The sequence below is a fragment of the Lepus europaeus genome, chromosome 15 (genome assembly GCF_033115175.1).
Source record: "Lepus europaeus isolate LE1 chromosome 15, mLepTim1.pri, whole genome shotgun sequence".
NCBI lineage: Eukaryota > Metazoa > Chordata > Mammalia > Lagomorpha > Leporidae > Lepus > Lepus europaeus.
In genome coordinates this window covers 62,066,993-62,090,316 of record NC_084841.1, presented here as the reverse complement: position 1 = coordinate 62,090,316, position 23,324 = coordinate 62,066,993, and the positions used below count along the sequence as shown (strand labels likewise).

Here is a 23,324-nt window from a genome sequence, read left to right as displayed (position 1 = left end):
CACTGTAGGAGAGGATGCTAAAGCACACTCAGGCACATAGCAAAGGTTTAGGGCATAGATAAAAGGAGGAAGGTGAGGGAAATTCCTGATGATTTTACTAATGCTGAAATTCCATAGATTTGGCTAGCCCTAATATTTTCCTTTCACATCATCAATTTAGAATTCTATAAAGGAAAAGAATGACATCAAAGAAAATCATTGGCCTACAAGGAAAGAGCCCGTAGGCGTTTAGGTGCTATATATATGGAGCCATCAAGCTCTGGAATGGCAGGGAGACTCCATCCTAAGGCAACAGCATGGGTGAATAGGGGCCTTCTGTGGACTGGGAATAAGTGGCTGGGGCTGGCTCCTGAGCACTGGCTCCCTGAGAGCCCTGCAGACCTAGTGGCAATTAAGTCTTGGTGGGGAGAGTTCAGTGTGGAACTGGGGAGGAAATGGGTTTCTAAGAACATTGTACTATGTCATGCGATTTCTTCTGTAAGTTTTTTTCAGGAAGATCATCATCATGCAACTACTAGGGTTGGTACTAACTCACAGCTTCACTAACTGTGACTTTGGGAAGATTAGAAAAAGATATGAGAAAATCATTTATCCTGCCCTGGAGAAGTATATGCAAGGGGTAAGTAAAGAAACATTTTCTCTAAAAAAAAATTATGCTCATCAGAAGGCTAGGCGCGCCCATGCACACATGCGCACACACACACATATACACACACACACTACAATTTAACTCTCAAGGAAACATAGTCCAAATACTGTCAACAAATTTTATAAGCAATATTCAAATATATTGGCATCTAAAAGGACTACCTAGAAATTGACACATTGTAAGTGTGCAGCTGCCCAGGAGAGACAACTGTTGGTTGCATTGAGAGTGTCTACCTTTTGCTAAAGCACAGTTCTAACAGTGGAAAGACAGAGTGGGTGAGGACCTGGCAAAGAAAGAGGAGTAAAAGTGAGGGAATTCTTGTGAGCTAAGACCTAAGGGGTGGGCTGCTCTCCTGGGCTTTCCAGTGCTCTGGATGTTTTCAGGTGCTGTTATGGAACACAATGTCTTTTTGATTTTCTAATATGTGGTGGTAATCATGCTCCTGAATATTCTAATTTCGAAGAGCATGTGAGCGGGAGAGATACATGAATGGCTACAGGCAGATGTGGGCATCTGCAGAAAGACATGATTGCCCACATATAGGGCCCACCACACTGGATGTGAGGGGAAGTAAGGCATCTCTTGGAGACCAGGCCCTTTAGACACCCAAGTCTAAATCCTGGTAGCTCTGTGTGAAGATGAAATGTGTCATTTCCTTGTCAGTGACAGAGGAAACTACCCAAGTGGGCACGGCTTTCAGAACACCTTTAAAGCCAGGGAGCAAGTGGTCGGAGGATGATTTTTGCCTGTGGACTTAAAAGTCTTTACCGTTTTTTGCCGAATTTCTTTTCCTTCCTTCCAGACCAAAAGTACCGAGTTCAACCCCACCATCTCCTGTCACAATCCGGTGAGTAGAGTGCCAGCGCTGCTGGCTTTCTCTGGAGCGACGCCGCGCCTTCCAGAACGCGGCATTGTGCAGTGTGCTGCGCTCCAAGCGGCGCCTGGCTCCCGGGAGACGCCGGCGGGGAGGGGAGCCCTGGGCCGGCGGCCAGCGCGGCGCAGCGCACAGCTGGAGGACTGAATCTCTGTCAGGCCTGCGCGACGTTCTATCCCAGGGCGGAAAGGCAAATCAGTAGCTGGGAGCAGAGAACGACGTCAGGGACGCCACCCCTGGGCTCTGCTGCGTGGGCCCGAGCCCCGGGCGGAGCCGGCGTGGCTGACAGCCCAGGCCGCGCGCGTCACCCCCTGCCCCTGCGTGGGACCTCCGCGCCTTAAATGGTTGCGGTGACTCTAGCCCTTCCGCCACCTTCCTGGGCGCCCCTTTCGCAGGATTCTTAACCACTCTCTCTCCCTCCCTCCCTCTCCCGCTCTCGCTTCCTCCCCCCCTCCCCTCTCCCCTCCCCTCCCCCCCTCCCCTCGCCGCGCTTTTTTTCCTTTTCTCGGGAACCTGACCGCCCGGACAGTCGGAGTGCCTCAGTATCATCGAACGCGACACCTTCACTCCCACCCCAGGCTGTGCGTCCCTCCCCACCGAAGACTTCGCCCAGAGAACCAGGGCCGTCCTTGCTCTCCGGTGCCCCGGCTACTCCGGAGTTCAGGTAAGCCCGCCCACAGCTCGCGAAACTGGCTCTCTGACACCTGGGAGCTAACCCTGACGTGCCCTGGGGCAGAAGTCGTTCTGTGCTCCGTATTCAGATTTACCGTTTGAAGAGCAGTGAGTCAAGGAAACTTACACAGTATCAGCCGTACGCTACCATCCAGACCCAAACCCACCTATTTCTACGGTTCTGATTCTCCTTTGCTTGAATTCTATCTCTAAACCTCAGGTCGGTGTTTCAGAGTAGAATCAGTGAGCCCTGCTTCTCAAAATGTTCTGGCTGCGGCAGCGCGGCAGAGGTGGGTGCCCAACTGGGACCTTCTAAACCAAAACCTCTGGGTATGGGATTCCTTAAGAGATTCTTTCCATCCCAAGGTTTGAGCAATACTGCTTAGATCTATCCCTTAAAGACAGTGTGTTTCATTCTTAAAATGTTACATTATACATTAAATCTCCACCCTATGTGTGCATAATTGCTTCTATGAGTCATGGTGCAGCCTCTCTATAGCCTACACGTTTGTAGGTGCAGCTGCCAGCACTTGAGTGGGGGTAGAGCCTTAAATGTGGAGACAGTGTAGTGGAGAGAAGGAACCCTGGAGGTAACTTGCCTGTCTTTGAATCCTAGCCCTATAACTTCTGTGTAAATTTGGATAAACAGTTTCTGTGTATCTTGGCTTTTGGGCCAAGTAGGTGTCATATTTGTCAGCTCCAAATAAGGTATTTATGAGGATTACATGAACCAGTATATGTAAAAGTACTTGGACTAACACCTGGCTTGTAACAAGCAGGTATTCAATAAATGCTGTTTCAGTTGGCAAGTAAAGCAGAAAATTTGTCTTCGCAATGAAAGTTTTCAGACGAAAGGAAGTAAATGCAATCTGAGTGGGTGACGAAAACTATTACTTTTTAGGGATTGAGAATTGAAGCTCTAGGACTGATGTGAGTTGAATCTGAGTTAGAAGCTCAATGCCAGGCAGTCATATGAGAAATCTCTTTGACCCTATGCCTTCTTCTGAAGGAGACCCTGGAAATCTATAGACGCTTCAATAAAATGCATAGAAGACAAGTGCAGAGCACAAGCCAGATCATGTTCTTGGACAGCATATGAGAAAGGAAGTCTGGAGAAACATGTCAGCTCCCTCCAGAACTCAAAGGGAGAGTCTAAGACAAATAATATTTGACAATGATATATCAAATTTTAGACTGTAAGATTTTTATTAGTAACTCACCAAAGTTTATCAACTTAAATACTTTGGCACTTAGAAAACTCATGTGTCACTATACAGGGGTAATTTGGGTGAAGGAATACACTGGAATTCTGTTGAGATTAAACTTTCAGTTATTTGGGGCACATCAGGGTGGTGAAGGCATGGGAGGCAGGTAAATTTTGAGTCCAAACATTAGGCTAGGTTACTGAAATTATGTCTATTAAGAGGCATAATACAAGTCCTGTCTTTGGAACTTTTCAGGAGGATCATGAAATCATTAATTTATTCATTCCTTTTATCATTCAATAAATATTCAGTGTTTCTTATGTAGAAAATATATATAGTTTTCTATATAGAAACTATACTCAACATTGTGGGGAATATCCATGATGCAATCATAATAGCGTATAAGTTAGGGCCAAGTTAAATGACATACACCCTTAAGCACTGGAAGAGGTTTCAAAATAAAGATCAGAGTGTTACAAAGGCTTCTGGAAGGAGAGGGTGCTTGGCTTGAAGCAAAAGTAAGTGGGTGGAGAGACTCTCTCCTGGAGAAAGCACACACATCTAGTAAGCAGGTGCTTTGGTGATATATTGAGATTGATTTGAGTATGGGGAGGCAAGATAACTTGTCACTCAACCATTGTTAAAGACAGGGAAAATTAATTTTGACTATTCATTCTCTCATTCCACAGATAAATAGTTCGCAGGAAGTGAAGAAAGGAGAAGACACAACCAATAACTGCCTGGAAAAAGCCTCACACTTACTAGGATTGTGGCGTCGTTTTAGTCGAATTTCAGAAGAATAAGCCATCTGTGCCATAGTCATATTTCACATCAAAATAAGTTATCCTTATTAAACAGATAAAATATTACCTCTAACTGCAACATTTCAAAGACCACTGATAGTGATTTTTAATTACAGAGATTTCTTGATTTTTTTAAGTTTTTAATTCAGGGAAAGTTTCATCCCTCAAATGTCCAGGGAAACGTCTCTAACATTGATGATTGGCTTCCTGGCAGTAATTCTCAGCTGGAACAGAGAGAAAACCCCAAAGTGTAGCAGGAGAACATTTTCCCTTGAGTAAAGAAGAAAATTGAACTCAGTGAAAACATTAAACCCTTTGTTTAAAAGGCACTTCTGCTTGTGATGATAAGTCCTTTGTTTTCATACTAGACATTTATAAAGGATGAAAATATAAGCCAAAAGGAGTGCACATATAGTTGTTAATATGATGAAGCAATTTGAAAGAATTTTAAGCAAAATAAAAGCATTCTAAGCCAACTTTTAAAAATTGTCTAGCAGACAAGAGTGATATATGTAAAAAGATTCTGAAGAAGTACCTTTATTATAGTTATAATATATATTTAAAAATAATAGAATGTATTTTTAATTTATATTGTAAGCACTTTTGAAAATGTACATGTTTATTCATAATTAACACTATATTTCTTAATAAAATAGTTGTGAATTAATTTTTATGAGTGATTTTTCAAATTTAGTCAGCAGACCTTTTTTTTTAATTTTCTTATTAACAATATTGATAAATATTTGTGGGCTAGAGTGTAACATATTGATACATGTATACAATGTGTACTGATTAAATCAGGGTAATTAATATTTCTACTTTGACATTAATTTATGATTGAAGTCTTGAGGCATTTTTCTTCTGTTGTTCATGAAATGTGTGCTAGGTTATTGTGAACTACAGTTACTACTACGTTGAGTAACACTGGGAACAGACTCCTTTCATCTAATTCCAATTTGGTACCTATTAACAAAACTCCCTCTATATATCCCTATCACTCCAAACCCCTAGTTAATCATCATTCTGTGTTCAGATTGAGTTTTTTTGTGGGTTTGTTTATTTTTTTCGCTTCCACATAAAAGGAAGAGCAAAAGTACTTATCTTTTTGTGCCTGGCTCCTTTCACATTTCATTCTTTTTATGGCTAAATAAATACACCACACATTTTTCATCTATTCTTTGGATAATGGACACCTTGGTTGATTCCATATCTTGGCTACTGTGAATTATGCTGCAATAAAAATGGTGGAGCATGTATCTCTACAGTACACTGATCTCAGGTCTTTTCAATATATACCCAGTAATGGGACTACTGGATCATATGGCTACTGGATACACTTTCCACAGTGCCTGTGCTAATTGACATTTCCACCAACAGTGTGTAAGTGTTCCTCTTCTCCACATTGTCACCAGCATTTGTTGCTTTATTTTTGTTAATATCATCCTAACAATGAATACCTGATATCCCAATGTGGTTTTTTTTTTTATTTTTTTGACAGGCAGAGTTAGTCAGTGAGAGAGAGAGAGAGAGAGAGACAGACAGAAAAAAAGGTCTTTTTTTTTTTGGTTCACCCCGTAAATGGCTGCTACGGCCAGCACGCTGTGGCCGGCACTGCGCCGATCTGAAGCCAGGAGCCAGGTGCTTCCTCCTGGTCTCCCTTGTGCGTGAAGGGCCCAAGCACTTGGGCCATCCTCCACTGCCTTCCCGGGCCACAGCAGAGAGCTGGACTGGAAGAGGAGCAACCAGGACAGAATCCGGCGCCCCAACCGGGACTAGAACCACGGCGCTGGCCCCAATGTTTTGATTTGCATTTCCTTGATAGCCAGTAATACTGAGCATTTCTTCATGTATCTGTTGGCAATTTATATTTGTTTTTGCCAAATGTCTTAAGTTTCTGGTATGTTCTAGATATTAATCTTTTATCAGTTAAGTATTTTGCAAACATTCTCTCCCATTTTGTGGGAGGTATCTTCACTTTATTGATTGTTTCCTTTGCTGTGCAGAAGTTCCTCAGTTTGGTACAGTTTCATTTGTCTAGTTTTGCTTTTGCTGCATGTTCTTTAGAGGTCTTATCCAAAAAATTGTTACTTACACCACTGTCTTGAATTTTTTCCTGTATTTTTTTCCTAGCAATTTGATAGATTCAGGTCTTACATTTAAGTTTTGATCCTTCTAGTGTTGATTTTTAAATATGGTGAGATGTGGGGATCAATTTCATTCTTCTATGCATGTGTACCCAGTTTTGCCAGCACCATTTATTGAAAAGATTATCCTTTTCCAATGTATGTTTGGTTATGTGGAGAATCCCACAGGAGTCTCAAAAAGAGTCACAGATCACTGCTTACTTGAAAAGGGGATGAACTGTGGAAACACAGTAAAACATTGAGTTAAAAAGGCCGGTGCCACAGTTCACTTGGCTAATCCTCCACTTGTGGTGCCAGCACCCCAGGTTCTAGTCCAAGTTGGGGCACTGGATTCTGTCCCAGTTGCTCCTCTTCCAGTCCAGCTCTCTGCTGTGGCCAGGAAGGCAGTGGAGGATGGCCCAAGTGCTTGGGCCCTGCACCCACATGGGAGACCAGGAGAAAGCACCTGGCTCCTGGCTTCGGATCAGCGCAGCGTGCGCTGGCCGTAGAGGCCATTTGGGGGGTGAACCAATGAAAAAGGAAGACCTTTCTCTCTCTCTCTCTCTCTCTCTCTCTCTCTGTCTAACTCTGCCTGTCAAAAAAAAAAAGTTACCCCTAGCCACAAAATAAAAGTAAAGTGGAGTTATAAGTCAGGAGCTGAGGCAATACCTAACGGCTGATAGGGAGACACTCCTAATCATACCAAGCAGACATCTCTGGTCAGTCAGATAACAGTGCACTATGGACAATACCCTCCTACCCATGCTGACTGGACTGTTCAAACATAACTAAGGCAGGAACAGTATTGACTGGACTGTTCAACTGCAAGCAAGGAGAAAACAGCATTGACTGGACAAGTCGGAGGATGGCAAGCTGGAGAACTGCCAGAAAATGAGGATAAAAAGGGGAGCCCTTGCACTGCTCTCCATCCTCTCAGGGATCATGGCACAGTTTGTGTGAACCTCTGGATCTCCACACATCTGGAGCTGAAGAGGCAGCCCATTACTCTTCATGGAGCAGAGAGCAGCACAAGCCGACCTGCAGAGCTGTCCCTCAACTGTAATACCCCACTTTCTGTGTGAGTGTGTGTGTGTGTGGCCCAGTATAAGTAAACCTCTGGATCTCCTTGCACTTGGAGCTGAAGAGCCAGCTTGTTAGCCCCCTTGCTAAGCAACACAAGGTGACTACGAGATGCTGCCTCACTGCCTTGCCTGGAGTCCTTACCAGCCTGCTGCCAGAGTTGACCACAGAGCTGGACCAGGCCTCTCAGCAGGGGACCTCTCCAACTTCTCACCTTGCCCTCTGCCTGGGAACTTTGAGTCTACTGCCCAGAGTGACAGCCTTCTCACGACTTCTTGCCTGTGACTGATCCAAGATCCATCTCTGCCGAGACATTGAGCTCTGGACCTTGAATACTGACACTCTTTTTCGTGACCGTGATACGAGCCATGAAAATACAGCTTTTACAAGTAATGTCAGTCATGTGTAATATAATATAACTATGCTTTGACCCTATGTTTTCACCCTATGCAAGGTATCTGCAAATAATGCTGGAGAACTTGATGTACATATACTATTATAATTGGATAGCCCTCAAAATTACTTTAACACTGTATACTGTGATCTGTGGATTAATGGATAAGTTCAAGTAGTATTATTGATATTGATATTAATGGTAGTGATTCCAGTAGTCCTATAGTCATTAAGGAAATAGTGTTACTCTGATAGTTAAGTGTTATTATAGTAAGTTAAGTAGAAGATAAGTTATGTCAAGCTAAGTAGTTAAACTAAGTAGTTATGTTAAGTAGTTAAGTCATGATTAAGTAGTGGTGTTAAGTTTATTGATAAGTGTATTAAATAGTATAGATTGATAAGTATATTGATACTGATAAGTGTATTGACCTCAATGAGCATGCTGATGAGTAGTGTGATGAAAAAAAAAAAAAAACCCTGGTGTTTAAGCAATAAAATCTCTCATTGGAAAGACAGTCTTGTGTCCTTGTTTTCCTTTTTTCCCCCGTGACTGACAAGTCATACATCGCACTTGCTACTGTCGAGCTGCGTGACAGTAGGCGCTCCCGACAGATTACTTTGTAAGAAATCTGTTGATTGTATTTGTGTGAATTAGTAATTTCTAGGTTCTATATTCTGTTCCTTTGATTTATGTGTAAACTTTTATGTCATTACCATGCTGTTTTAATTAATCTAGCTTTGTAATATTCCTTGAAATCAGTATTGTGATGCCTCTAGCTTGATTTTTTTTTCTTGTGATTGGTTTGGCTTTTTTTGGTCTTTATGGTTCCCTATGAATTTCAGAACCATTTTTTCTAATTCTGTAAAGAATATAATTGATATTTTGATAGGAATTGCACTTAACCTGTTAACTGTTTTGGGTAGTATGGACTTTTCAAAATATTAATTGTTCCAGTCCATGAACAAGGACTATCTTTCCACTTTTTGTATCCTAGATGATTTCTTACATCAGTATTTTATCATTTTAATTGCAGAGATCTTTCGCTTCTTTCATTAAATTTGTTCATAAATATTTAATTTTTGTACTTATTGTGAATGATTTTTCTTCTTGATTTCCCTTTCAGCAAAATTATTATTAATGGTATATTCGTATGTTGATTTTATACACTGTGACTTTACTCAATTGGCATATCAATTCTAACATTTTTTTGATGCAGTGTGTAGGAATTTTTTTTTTTGTATAACATCAGATTATGTGCAAACATGGATATTTTGACTTATTCCTTCCCAATTTTGCTGCCCTTGTCTTGTTCCAGATCTTATGGACAATTCTTTCAGATTTTCCCCTGTGGGTTCATTTTATATAGGCTTATTGAGGCGTATTCCTTCTATACATAATTTGTTGATAATTTGTATCACAAGTACATGTTGACTATTCAAATGCCTTTTTTGCATGTATTAAAATGATCATATTTTTGTTCTTCATTCTGTTTATATGTTTTATTACATTTACTGACTTGTGAATGTTGAACCATCCTTGCATTCCTGGGATAAATTCCACTTGGTCATGATGTTTGATCTTTTAAATGTAGTGTTGGATTTAGTTTGCTAATATTTTGTTGAGAATTTTTGCCTCTATGTTCATCAAGGATATTAGTTGTTGTTTCCTTTTTGTGTTGTGTCTTTTATTGGTATCAGAATATGCTGGGCACATAAAATGATTTAGATTGAATTCCATCCTTTTCAGTATTTTGAAGTGATTTGAAGGGCATTGAAATTAATTTCTCTTTATGTATTTTGCAGAATTTAGTTGTAGAGTCCCAAAGTCCTAGATTTTTTTTTGTGTGTGGAGATTTCCTAATGATTGATTGATTTGTTTGGAACTCAGAGTAACAGAAAAAGAGGGAAAGAGAAAGAGAGAAAGAGAGATATATATATATATATATATATATCTTTTTCATCTGGTACTTCACTCCTCAAATGGCTACAATGGCCAGGGCTGGGTCAGACCAAATCCAGGAGTCTGGAACTCCCTTTAGATCTCCCACATAGGTGGAAGAGGCCTAAGTAGTTGGACTGTCATCCATTGCTTTCCCAGGCACATTTGCATGGATCTGGATTTGAAGCAGAGCAGCTGGGACTTAAATTAGCACTCTGACAAAGGATGCAAACCCATAATGCCCAAGTGCCTGGGCACCTGCACCTGTATGGGAGACCTGAAGAAGCTCTGGGACCCTGGTTTTGGATAGGCCCAGCTCTGGCCATTATCTCCAATTGGGGATTGAACCAACAGATGGAGAACCTCTTTTCCTCTCTCTGTCTGTAACTCTGCCTCTCAAGTAAATGAATAAATCTTTAAAAAATTGTATTAAATTTACTAAGACTTGATTTGTGACCCAATTTATTGTCTATCCTACAAAATGTTCCATAGAAAGGATGTGAATTTGTAGCTATTGTATGAAATGTTTTGCAAATGCCTGATATGTTCATTTTCTCTATAGTATGGTATATTCATTGATTTTCTGCTTGTAAGATCACTCTATTCATGATAGTGAGGTACTGAAGTCCCCCACTATTATTATAATGGAGTCTGTCCCTCTTCTTAAGTCTAATAATATTTTCTTTATATATCTTGGTGTTCTTTTGTTGAGTGCTTGTATAATTATGGTTGTTATATCAATCCTCTTATCAACATATAATGTTTTTGTCTTTTTATAGTTTTTTAATTTATTTAAGTTATGCAAGTTTCATATATTTTTCTCTATACCATTTTAGGAACATAGTGGCACTTCCCAACCCCCCAACCCTGACTCCCACCCACACTTCAACCCTTCCTCACCCTCCCTCTCAGATCCCATTCTTACTTTTTACAATGATCTTTTCTTCCAGTACATTTAATGATCAGATAGTTAACCCTATACTAAGTAAGAGAGTTCAACAAATAGTATGAAGAAAAAACAAAACACTGTTCTTTAACAAAAGACACAGAGCAATAAACAATCATTGATTCTCAAAATGTCTATTTCAGGTACCCTATTTAAGTTACTTCAGTTCAGGGAAAACATTTGATAACTGTCCTTTGGGACTGGCTTGTTTCACTAAGTACAATGGTTTCCAGCTGCGACCATCTTGTTCCAAAAGACAGGATTTCATTTTTTCTTTTTTTACAGCTGAGTAGTACTCCATGGTATATATATACCATAATTTCTTTACTCAGTCATCAGTTGATAGACATCTGGGTTGATTCAATATCTTAGCTATTGTGAATTGAGCTGCTGTAACCATGGGGTACAGATAACTCTTTCAAATGCTGATTTCTTTTGGTTTGGGTCAATTCCCAGGAATGAGATGCCTGGATCATATGGTCTATATTCAGATTTTGATGGTGTCTCTTTACTGTCTCCCACAGTGGCTACACCAGTTGCATTTCCATGCACAGTGGCCCAGTGTACCTTTTTCCCCACATCTGCACCAGCATTTGTTGTTTGTTGATTTCTGTATGAGAGCCATTCTAACTGGTGTGAGGTGAAACCTCATTGTGGTTTTGATTTGCATTTCCCTGAAGGCTAGTGATCCTGAGCATTTTTTCATGTGTCTGTTAGCATTTGAATTTCCTCTCTTGAAAAAAAAATGCCTATTCAGGAGCTGGCACTGTGACATAGTGGGTAAAGCCGCCGCCTGCAATGCCAGCATCCCATATGGGCATTGGTTCAAGTCCTAGCTGCTCCACTTCCAATCCAGCTGTCTGCTACAGCCTGGGAAAGCAGGGTAAGATGGTCCAAGTCCTGGGCTCCTGCACCTGCATGAGAGACCCAAAAGAAGCTCCTGACTCCTGGTTTTGGATCTGCAGAGCACCACACATTGTGACCATCTGGGGAGTGAACTAGCTGATGGAAGACCTCTCTCTCTCTCTCTCTCTCTCTCTCTCTCTCTCTGCCTCTGCCTCTCTGTGACTCTGACTTTCAAATGAAAGCTGAGTATTTTTAAAGTGCAGAAGCTGCAATCCCATTTGTCAATTTTGGCTTTGATCACCTGTGCGTCTGGGGTCTTTTCCAAGAAATCTTTGCCTATGCTAGTCTCTTGCAGAATTTCCTCAATGTTTTCTCATAATTAAATGTTATCAGGTCATAGATTTAAGTCTGTGTTCCATTTTGAGTGGCTTTTTGTGTAAGGTAAGGGTCTAATTTCATGCTTCTGCATGCAGAGAACTAGTTTTCCCAACAACATTTGCTGAAGAAACTGTTTTTCCTCCAGGGATTAATTTTGGCTCCTTTGTCAAAGATGAGTTTGTTGTAGATGCATAAATTGATTTCTGGGATGTCTATTCTGTTCCATTGGTCTACAAGTCTATTTTTGTGCTGATACCATGCTGTTTTGATTATAACTTCCCTGTAGCATGTCTTGAAACCAGGTATTGTGGCCAGCGCTGTGGATCACTAGACTAATCCTCCGCCTGCGGCGCCCGCACCCAGGTTCTAGTCCCAGTTGGGGCACCAGATTCTGTCCCGGTTGCTCCTCTTCCAGTCCAGCTCTCTGCTGTGGCCTGGGAAGGCAGTGGAGGATGGCCCAAGTGCTTGGGCCCTGCACCCGTATGGGAGACCAGGAGGAAGCACCTGGCTCCTGGCTTCGGATCAGCACAGCGCGCCAGCTGCAGCGTGCCTGCCGTGGTGGCCATTTGCAGGGTGAACCAATGGAAAAGGAAAACCTTTCTTTCTGTCTCTCTGTCTCTCACTGACTAACTCTGCCTGTCAAAAAAATTAAAAAAAAAATAGGAAATCAGATATTGTGATAACTCTGGCTTTGGTTTTGTTGTATAAGATTGCTTTAGCTTGGCCGGCACCACAGCTCAATAGGCTAATCCTCCACCTGCGGGGCCGGCACACCGGATTCTAGTCCTGGTCGGGGCGCCGGATTCTGTCCCGGTTGCCCCTCTTCTAGGCCAGCTCTCTGCTATGGCCCAGGAGTGCATTGGAGGATGGCCCAGGTCCTTGGGCCCTGCACCCACATGGGAGACCAGGATAAGCACCTGGCTCCTAGCTTCAGATCAGCGCGGTGTGCCAGCTGCAGCGCTTGGGCCTCGGCGGCCATTGGAGGGTGAAACAACTGTAAAAGGAAGACCTTTCTCTCTGTCTCTCTCACTGTCCACTCTGCCTGTCAAAAATAAATAAATAAATAAATAAATAAAAATTTTTTAAAAAGATTGCTTTGGCTATTCCAGGTCTTTTGTGTTTCCATATGAATTATACCATCAATTTTTCTAGATGTCTTTGGTATTCTGATTGGGATCAAATTGAATCTGTAAATTGCTTTTGTTAGTGTGGACATTTTGATGATGTTGATTCTTCCAATCCACTAATATAATGGAAGATTTTTACACTTTTCAATGTTTTCTTCTATTTCTTTCTTTAGTCTTTTATAATTTTTATCTTAGAGATCTTTTACATCCTTTGTTAAATTTATTACAAGGTATTTGTTTCTTTTTGGAGCTATTGTGAACGGGACTGATTTTAAAAGTTCTTTCTCAGCTATAACATTGTTGTGTATACAAAGGCTATTGATTTTTCTATGTTAATTTTATATCCTTCCACTTTACCAAATCTTCTATGAGTTACAATATTCTCTCAGTGAAGTTTTTTGATCCCCTTTGTAAAGGATCATGTCATCTGAAAATAGGGATAGTTTGATTTCCTTTTTTCCAATTTGTACTCCTTTGTTTCTTTTTCTTGCCTAATGGCTCTGGTTAATACTTCCAGTACCTTATTATTTAGCAATTGTGAGAGTGGGCATCCTTGTCTGCTTCCACATCTTAAGGGGAATGCTTCCAGCTTTTCCCCATTCAATAGGATGCTGACTCTGGGTTTTTCAAAGATTGTCTTGATTGTGTTGAGGAATGTTCCTTCTATACCCAATTTGCATAAGGATTTTATTGTGAAAAGATGTTGTATTTTATCAAATGCTTCTCTGCATCTATTGAGATAATCATATAGTTTTTTTTCTTCAGTTTGTTAATGTGGATTTGTGAATGTTCTGCATACCAGGGATAAATCCCACTTGGTCAGGGTGAATGATCTTTATGATGTGTTTTTGGATTCAATTGGCTAATACTTTGTTGAGGATTTTTGCATCTATGTTCTTCATCGATATTGGTCTATAGTTCTCTTTCCCTTTTGCATCTTTTTCTGGCATAGGAATTAAGATGATTCAGGTTTCACAGAAGGAGTTTGGAAGATATTTGTCCCTTTCAATTGTTTTGGATAGCTTGAGAAGAATTTGAATCAGTTCTTTAAATGTCTGGTAGAATTCAGCAGAGAAGCTTGGGCTTTTCTTTGCTGGGAGGGTCTTTATTAATGATTCAATTTCCGTCTTGGTTATTGGTCTGTTGAGATTTTCAGTGTTTTCATGACTCAGTTTTGATAGATTATATGTGTCTAGGAATCTATCTGTTTTTTTCTAGGTTTCCCAATTGTGAAGATTCAGCTCTTTGTAGTAATTCCTATTGCTTCTTTTTATTTCTGTGGTATCTATTGTTACATTTGCACTTCCATCTCTGATTTTATTGATTTGGGTCTTGCCCCTCTTTTTTATTTTGGTTAGTTGTGCCAATGGTGTATCAATGTTGGTTATTTTTTCAAAAAATCTCTTTATTTCATCACTTTTTTGTATATTTTTGTTCCAATTTTACTTATTTCTTCTCCAATTTTAATTATTTTGTTCCTCCTACTAATTTAGGGCTTGGCTTGTTGTTGTTTTCTAGGACCTTGAGATGCATTGATAGCTCATCTATTTGGCACCTTTCCAACTTTCTCTCATAGGCACTGATTGCTATAAACTTCCCTCTTAACACTGCTTTTGCTGTATCCCATGAGTTTTGATATGATGTATTGTCATTATAATTTGTTTCCAGAATTTTTTGATTTCCCTTTTGATTTCTTCTATGACCCACTATTCATTCAGGAGCATGTTATTCATTCCTCATATGTTTGCTTAAGATCTAGAGGTTCTTGAGTTGTTGATTTCCAGCTTCAATACATTGTGGTCAGAGATGTATTGTATTATTTTGATTTTTTTGAATTTAGTGATACTTGCTTTATGGCCTAGCATGTGGTCAATCCTGGAGAAAATCCCATGCACTGATAAGAAGAATGTATATTCTGCCACTGTGGGTTGAAAACTTCTTTAGCTATCCATTAGGTCCATTTGGCCTATAGTGTCAATTAACTCTGTAGTTTCCTTGCTGATTTTCTGTCTAGTTGATCTGTCCATTGCTGAAAGTGGGGTATTGAAGTTTCCTATTACTATTGTGTTGGAGTCTATGTCTCCCTTTAGATCTATTAACATTTATTTTAAATATCCAGGTGCCTGTAATTGGGTGTGTGTGCATTTATTATAGTCACATCTTCATGTTGAATTGATCCTTTAATCACTACATAGTGCCCTTCTTCATTTCTTTTAACAGTTTTCATGTTAAAGACTATTTTGTCTGATATTAGGCTGGCCACACCAGCTCTTTTTTGGCTTCTGTTAGTATAGGATATCTTTTTCCATCCTTTCACTTTCAGTCTGCATGTAGCTTTGTTGATGAGATATGTTTCTTGTAGGCAGCAAATAGATGGGTCTTGTCCATTCAGCCAATCTGTATCTTTTAACTGGAGAGTTAAGGCCATTTACATTCAAGGTGACTACTCATAAATAATGACTTGGCCCTGCCATTTTTCCATAAACATTCCTATTGCTTACTTTGGATTTCTTTTGGATTCTAGTCAGGGATTTTCTGCCTTCTCAGTCTTTTATAATGATGGCTATTTTTCTGTATTTCTGCTTGTAGCACATCCTTAAGCATCTTTTATAAGGCTGGCTGGATGAGTGGTGACAAATTCTTTCAATTTCTGTTTATTATGGAATGTCTTTACTTCACCTTCTTTCATAATTGAGAGCTTTGCAGAGTACAGTATTCTGGGTTGACAAGTTTTTTTTCTTTTAAGACTTGGAATATATCTCGCCATTCGCTTCTAACCTGTAGAGTTTCTGATGGGAAGTCAGTGGTGAATCTAATTGGAGATCCTCTAAAAGTAGTCTGGTATTTCTCTCATGTATATTTTAGAATTTTTTCTTTATATTTTACTGTGTAGAGTTTGACTACAATGTGTTGTGGTGAAAATCTTTTCTGGACATGTCTATGTTCTATGTACTTCTTCTACTTGGATGTTCTTTTCTTTCTCCAAATTGAAGAAGTTTCTATAATTATTTTACTAAATAGGCCTTTTAGTCCATTCTCTCTTTCCACACCTTCAGGAATTCCTAATTGGGGTTCTTTGATAGTATTCTATAAATCTCCAACACTGATTTAAGTTTTCTATTTCCTTCCTAGTTTTTTTCCTAACTGTAGGATTTCCAAAGATTTATTGTCAAGTTTATATATTCTTTGTTTTGCCTCACTGAGTCTGCTGTTAAGGCTTTCCACTGTGATTTTTATTTGATCTATTGAGTTCTTCATTTGCAATATTTCATTTTGATTTCTCTTTAAAATCTCAATTTAATGGGAAAAATTTTCATTCATGTCATATGTGGATTTCTTTAGTTCATGGATTTGCTTCTGATTACTTTTGAGTAAACCTGTGATTAATTTTTTAAATTCCATTTTCATCAATTTATTCATCTTTGCTTTTTAATATTGAAATGTTGTTGTATTCCTTTGAGAGGATCGTTGTATCTTCCCTATTCTTGTTTCTTGAATTTCTGCACTTAATCTTTTGCATTTTTGGAGTTAGTTATTTTTTTTTCTCCTCTGATGGCTTTTATCTTTGAGCTGTGCCTCTGTGGCTTAGTAGACTATCTATGCTTTCAGGGAATAATGAGAGGTGCATTGTGGGTGTGCTCTAGGTTGGAGTGAGTATCTAGGGGTGGTAGCTCTTCTCTTATTAAGATAAAGGGAGGGGGTATGGTCACACATCTTTTGGTGTGCTCACTCCCTTACCTCCTCTCCTTCAAGCTGAGCAATGCCCAGGTGTTTGTCCCCAATGTATTCAACATTCATCTATGTGAAGGATCTGTGCAGTTCTCCCTGTGAGCACAATTCCAGCTGCAGTGAGCTGCTCTGGCAACCAAGGAGTTCTAAGAGTGTCGCTCTGTACCCAGAGCTTATTGGGAACCCAGCTACATCCTGTCCCCTCTCACAGTCACAGTGTTTTTGCAGTCTCAACACCCAGGACTCTCACGGTCAAGGAGTGCAAGGGAGTCCACTCCATTCCACTAGCCTGTCCTGTCCACAGAGACTGAGGAGTGTCCAGAGCCACTGTCAGTGTGTGTTTCACCTGGGGATGGAGTCCAATCCCCCAAGCCAGGTTAATCAGTGGGGAACATGGATTTTTTTTTCTCTGGTAAAATCCCTGGACCACAAGCATGCACAATACCTGCCCTCCAAAGTCCTGCTTCTTTCACAGGTACAAGAGTCCCTGTGGATGGCACTTCCGTTAGATGGGGATGACTCCCCCTCCCCACCCATTGCCAGATGTGCACAGCAGAGCTGTTGTTGTTGTCCTAGTGACAAGGTGGGGACAGACCACATCAGTTGACTTGAACTGCTGCAGTTACCACCGCAGACAGTCCCTACTAGCTGCTGAGTGCTCACAGACGAGCTGGAGCAGCTGCTAACTGTTTATGTCTGAAATGGTACCAACTTTTTCACAGGAAAGGAGGAAGTGGAGAGACAGATGCTCCAGCCCCTCACCCTCCCGCCACTCCTCATCAGGTGAGCAGTCACCCAGTTCCCCTGAGGGTTCCAGGCCAGACTTAAACAAGGTGCAGTCTACTAGACTCTCCCTCCAGCCATATCAACAGTGGCATGAGCCAGTGCAGTCTGACCTCACCTTGCTAGCCAGAGCAGGCTGCTGGGTCCTTTGTTTTGTGTGCTCCATGCTTTGTGCTCCTTGCTTTGTTTTGAAGCAGTCTACTCAAGTGCAGGCTGTTTCCACTGCTTTCTCAAGACCTCCCACTGCAGTGTTTTCTGCAACTTTTCCCTGATAGTGTACCTTCTCTACTTTTTTTCTGCTAAGTTCGTGAAGCCTAAAGCAGACCTCCCTGTCACTATTCTGTTATCTTGCCTCCCCTTCTCTATAAGTTTTGAATTAAAATCTGGTTTATCTGTATCTGGTTTATCTGCTGGGTTTTAGCTTCCATTTGTATAGTATATATTTTTCAAGCCTGTCACTTTCAGTCACTGTGTACCTTTACTTATGAAATAAATTTCTTGTAGGCAGCAAATGGTTTTTTAAAAATTCATTCTTGTTTAGTTTTCCATTTGGACAAGCTATATATTTTGAATCAAGAATTTTAACCTGGGGCTGGCACCTTGGCTCACTTGACTAATCCTCCGCCTGGGGCGCCAGCATCCCATATGGGCTCTGGGTTCTAGTCCCGGTTGCTCCTCTTCCAGTCCAGCTCTCTGCTGTGGCCCGGGAAGGCAGTGGAGGATGGCCCAAGTGCTTGGACACCTGAACCCGCATGGGAGATCAGGAGGAAGCACCTGGCTCCTGGCTTCGGATCGGTGCAGTGCACCGGCCGTAGCGGCCATTTGGGGGGTGAACCAACAGAAGGAAGACATTTCTCTCTGTCTCTCTCTCTCTCTAACTCTACCTGTCAAATAAATTTAAAAAAAAAGAATTTTAACCTGTACATTCCTAAATTTATATTCAAGGTTAATATTGATAGATGAAAACCATCATTGTTCATTAATTACTGTTTTATGTATTCTCTATTTCTTGTTTGTCTTTGTATTTGGATAGCTTTTTGTAATGATAGCATTGAACTTTATTTCTTCTTCACTTCTAAATGATAGCTTCTCTAGATATAATATTCTAGATTATTCTTTCAAGACCTTGACTATATCATCCCATTCTCTTGTGGCCTGTAGAGTTCTTTTGAAAAGTATGCTGTTAATCTAATGGGTCTTCTTTTATTTGCAGCTTGATGATTCTCTCACTGGTTTTGGGATTCTCTCCTTGTCCCTAATTTTGACAATTTGAATATAATATACCTTGGAAAGGATTCTCTTTTTTTGTTGGTTGAATCTGGTTGGAATCCTTTGAGCTTCCCATATTCTGCATGTCCACATCTTTTTTAAGACTTAGGATGTTTCCAATATTAGTCAACTGAATTGGTTTCAGTAACTTTATTTTTATTCTCTTTTTGGTATCCCTATTCATAACAAATATGAGTATTTGTTAACTTAATGGTATCTCATATGTCTTATAGGATTGTTTCATTATTTTTAATTTTTATTCTTTTGTTTTTGTCTGCCTGTGTTATTTCAAAAGTCTTATCCTCAAAAACAGAAATTCTGTTCATTCTATTCTATTGTTCTTTTTTTTTTTTTTTTTTTTTTGGACAGGCAGAATGGGTAGTGAGAGAAACAGAGAGAAAGGTCTTCCTTTTTGCCGTTGATTCACCCTCCAATGGCCGCTGCGGCCAGCGCATCATGCTGATCCGAAGCCAGGAGCCAGGTGCTTCTCCTGGTCTCCCATGCGGGTGCAGGGCCCAAGCACTTGGGCCATCCTCCACTGCCTTCCCGGGCCAAAGCAGAGAGATGGTCTGGAAGAGGGGCAACCGGGATAGAATCCGGCGCCCCAACCAGGACTAGAACCCGGTGTGCCGGCGCCGCAAGGCAGAGGATTAGCCTGTTAAGCCACGGCGCCGGCCATCATTCTATTCTATTGTTAAAGATCCCAATTGTATTTGTACTGTATTATTTCATTGATTGAAGTTTTCAGTTACAAAATTTCTAATCAATTCTTTTTTAATAATTTCTTTTTGTTGCTTCCTCATTTATATCATGCATTATTTCCCATATTTCTTGAATTGTCTATCTATATCCTCTTGCATCTGTTGAATTCCTTTAAAGCCATTATTTTTAATTCTTTTTCAGGCATTTCATGGATTTCAAATCCATGAGGTCTTGGTGGCCTAGAATATGCAGTCAGTTTCATCAGTGTCCCATGATCAATGAAAAGGAAGGTATAGATTTTGGTTTCAGCATATAAAGGTGGATCTATACCTATTGGGACTCTCTTAATTATGCTGTCTGCACAACCTGTATTTCTACATTGAGTTGAAGTTGAAGGAGCTGTGCTAAAGAATCTCCTACCAGCATAGTTCTATATTCTCTTGTATTCCTAAAGCTTTGTTTTTAATTACTGATATTATTTTCATTTAATGACTGTATTAGATTCTCATTACTGCAATGAAATACTTGAAACAAACTACTGAGAAGAAGCAGAGATTTATTTTTAAGACACGTTTATCTTGGAGCTTCAAGCCCCAAATCAGGAGGCCTCAAGGAGTCCTTCGTACCCAACCCTTTTGGGAAAATGACCTTTTTTTTTTTTTTAATTTTTGACAGGCAGAGTGGACAGTGAGAGAGAGAGACAGAGAGAAAGGTCTTCCTTTTTGCCATTGGTTCACCCTCCAATGGCCACCGTGGCTGAAGCGCTGCGGCTGGCGCACCACGCTGATCTGAAGCCAGGAGCCAGGTGCTTATCCTTGTCTCCCATGGGGTGCAGCGCCCAAGCACTTGGGCCATCCTCCACTGCACTCCCGGGCCATAGCAGAGAGCTGGCCTGGAAGAGGGGTAACTGGGACAGAATCTGGCGCCCCGACCGGGACTAGAACCTGGTGTGCCGGTGCCGCTAGGCAGAGGATTAGCCTGTTGAGGCATGGCGAGAATGACCTTCTACGGACACACCTCAAATGACCTAAGGACCTCTACTAGACTGAACTCCTAAACACTGTAATTGAGTTAGATTTCCTTCCTCTTAGTACCGTTAATTTTTGATTTGGGAGTTTAAATAACGAACCTCACAGCTACAAGTCAGCTCCAGGCTTTTCCCAATACCTTTTTATTCCAAGGCTTAGTGTTTTGTTTTATTTTGTTTTTATAGGATTTATTTATTTATTTGAGAGGCAGAGTTACAGAGAGAGAGGGAGAGAGAGAGAGAGAGATAGCGAGAAAGGTTTTCATCTACTGGTTCACTCCCCAAATGTCAGAACTAGCCAGAGTTAAGCTGATCTGAAGCCAGGAGCCAGGAACTTCTTCCAGTTTCCCATGCAGGTGCAGGGGCCCAAGTATTTGGGCTATCTTCCACTGCCTCCCAGGCCATCAGCAGAAAGCTGTATCAGAAAGGGAGCAGCCAGGACATAGGGATGCCGGCGCCACAGGCAGTGGCTTAGCCTACTAGATCACAGTGCCAGCCCGAAGACCTAGTCTTAAAAAGGTGCTCCTACCTGAGATCTGCCTTTCTCTATGGGAGAGAAAAAAAGCCAGAGTTGACTGAGACATGCAATGATTCTTCAAGCTCCTGCTGGACCATGCTGGGCATCATGTTTGCTTATGCCCATCAATCAAGGAAGTGAATGCTTCTCACGCAACTCATCACCAAACATTTGCTAACATAACAAAGGACAGGGATAAACATCTTACAAAGGGAGCAGGCATATATTGGGGGTGCTAAAGGATAGAATCTTTACTCTGGAAGGGAATATGACAATACAAAAAAAACAGAGAATGTCCTACATTTTTAGCATTTTATTTAAATGAGATTTTCTGTTAGATAAATATTTATTTAGCACCTTTTTTGGGTGTTTGTAATGTATCAATGAACAAATCAATGAACAAAACAGGGGGAAATATCTCTGCTAAATGGAGGTTACCCATTGAAATAAAATAAACCTAATAAAAATGTTAATAATGCAGTCAAGATGTTCTGTTTGAATTTGAATAAATACATATAATCATATCTTAGTCAATTCCAAGACACACCCCAAACACCTCTGAAAACGCACATAGCTACTGAGATACCCAGGGTCAAAATAAAATACAAGTGCAGGGGCCAGCACTGTGGCGTAGACAGTAAGGCCACTGCCTACAGTGCTGGCATTCCATGTAGGCGCCAGTTCGAGTCCTGACTGCTCCTCTTCTGATCCAGCTCTCTGCTGTGGCCTTGGAAAGCAGTAGAAGATGGCCCAAGTCCTAGGGCCCATGAACGTGCATGTGAGACACAGAAGAAACTCCTGGCTCCTGGAGTTTCATATTGGTTCATATTGGTGCAGCTCCAGCCATTGCATCCAATTGGGGGGTGAACCAGTAGATGGAAGATCTCTCTCTCTCTCTCTCTCTGCCTCTCCTTCTCTCTCTGTGTAACTCTGAGTTTCAAATGAATAAATAAATCTTAAAAAATACAAGTGCAACATGATTAGGGGCTAAATGACAAGCTGTCATTCTGTGAACATCTGCTCTTTCATTCTAGGGACATCATACAAGGTCAAGACTCCATTGGGCCAAGTACTATGAAATAAACCAAGATTTTCTTTTCTAATTATGTACAAGTCTTATGTTCAAATTAGCTAAAATTTATTCTCATAATAAGGTAGCATTTTAGAAGGGGAAGCAAACTAAGAAATTGTTGGTTTAGTCCTTTCTATTCACTAGAAGAAATTGGTAAGGATCTTACTCACTGTAAAGTAAAAAACATGATCACAGACATTAGTTGGATCCAAACTTTATTAAGATGCTACCTTTTTTTTCACATATGAAAAGCATATGACAACAAAGCAATTCGACAAGATATTATTCCACATGTTTAACTTTAGCCTTGGGTTTTAAGGTCATTACTTTTTTAGTTCACATACATTTACTCTGAAGTTGTTCCCCAAACCCATTTGTTCAGACAGCTGGTTACTGAATGATGGAGGTTCCAATGCCCACCAAACCATAATCAGTCTTCTGCAGCATTCTCAGACACTTCATAGCTCTAATCACCTGCCCAGAGTCCCCTTTTCTTGATGCTGAAGCCTGTTTTTAGAGCCTTTACTATCTACTTTTGACAACAGACCTCAAGGAATACTCAATTCAGGAACATAATAACATTGACGTTCACATTTTATTTGCAGTAGGCACTCACACCAAATCAATTCGCCCGACTAGCCAGTTTCCTCCAAGAAATCAATTCTCCTCCCCAGGGAGTCCATAAGTGTTCCCTCTTGTCACATCTAAATGTTGCAATGCAGCTTTCACTCGGGGCAATCAAACATACCAGCTTCCCTCAGTACATTACAGCACACACAGGGATTTCTTTTCATTGTAATGATGAAAGCCTCCTCTGAGAATCTCTGTTGTCTTCTGTTGAGCCAGGTCAAGCAGCGACAAGAAATTGAAATCTGTATAAGTTAAAGTGATGTTCTGGATCAGCCCTTAAGGCATTCAGATCTGGCTAAAAAGCCCTTTTGAGTTTCTCAGGCATGGAAAGTCAAGACACTGTGGGGAAAAAAAAAGAGTTAAATGAAGGATATCTGTGATTGAGATCCCAGCAGAAAGAACAGACTATCAAAGAAGGAGGTACCTTTCTCTGAAGGGAGGAGAGAACTTCCACTTTGATTATGGCCTTGTATAAATAAGGTCAGAGTTTGTGAACTCAAGAGGCTTCCATAGCCTTGGCAGCGCATGACAAGAGCCTCGGGTGATTACTGATGTCATAA

At 40.7% G+C, this 23,324-nt stretch overlaps 1 protein-coding gene across 1 annotated transcript; it reads left to right on the top strand.

Moving 5' to 3' along the window:
• Positions 1 to 276: 276 nt before the first annotated feature.
• Positions 277 to 4,864, top strand: TSLP (thymic stromal lymphopoietin). Its single transcript, XM_062211871.1, has 5 exons — positions 277 to 300; positions 483 to 619; positions 1,452 to 1,496; positions 2,053 to 2,187; positions 4,090 to 4,864. Exons 1-5 carry the CDS (start codon positions 297 to 299, stop codon positions 4,201 to 4,203), a joined length of 435 nt encoding a protein of 144 aa, XP_062067855.1. The 5' UTR covers positions 277 to 296; the 3' UTR covers positions 4,204 to 4,864.
• The last annotated feature ends 18,460 nt before the right edge of the window (positions 4,865 to 23,324 follow it).

Bases quoted from the DNA above. Each gene is read 5' to 3' on its own strand.
- TSLP (XM_062211871.1), top strand. The intron at 620-1,451 runs GTAAGTAAAGAA...CCTTCCTTCCAG, and splicing joins TGGAGAAGTATATGCAAGGG to ACCAAAAGTACCGAGTTCAA. The intron at 2,188-4,089 runs GTAAGCCCGCCC...CTCATTCCACAG, and splicing joins CCGGCTACTCCGGAGTTCAG to ATAAATAGTTCGCAGGAAGT.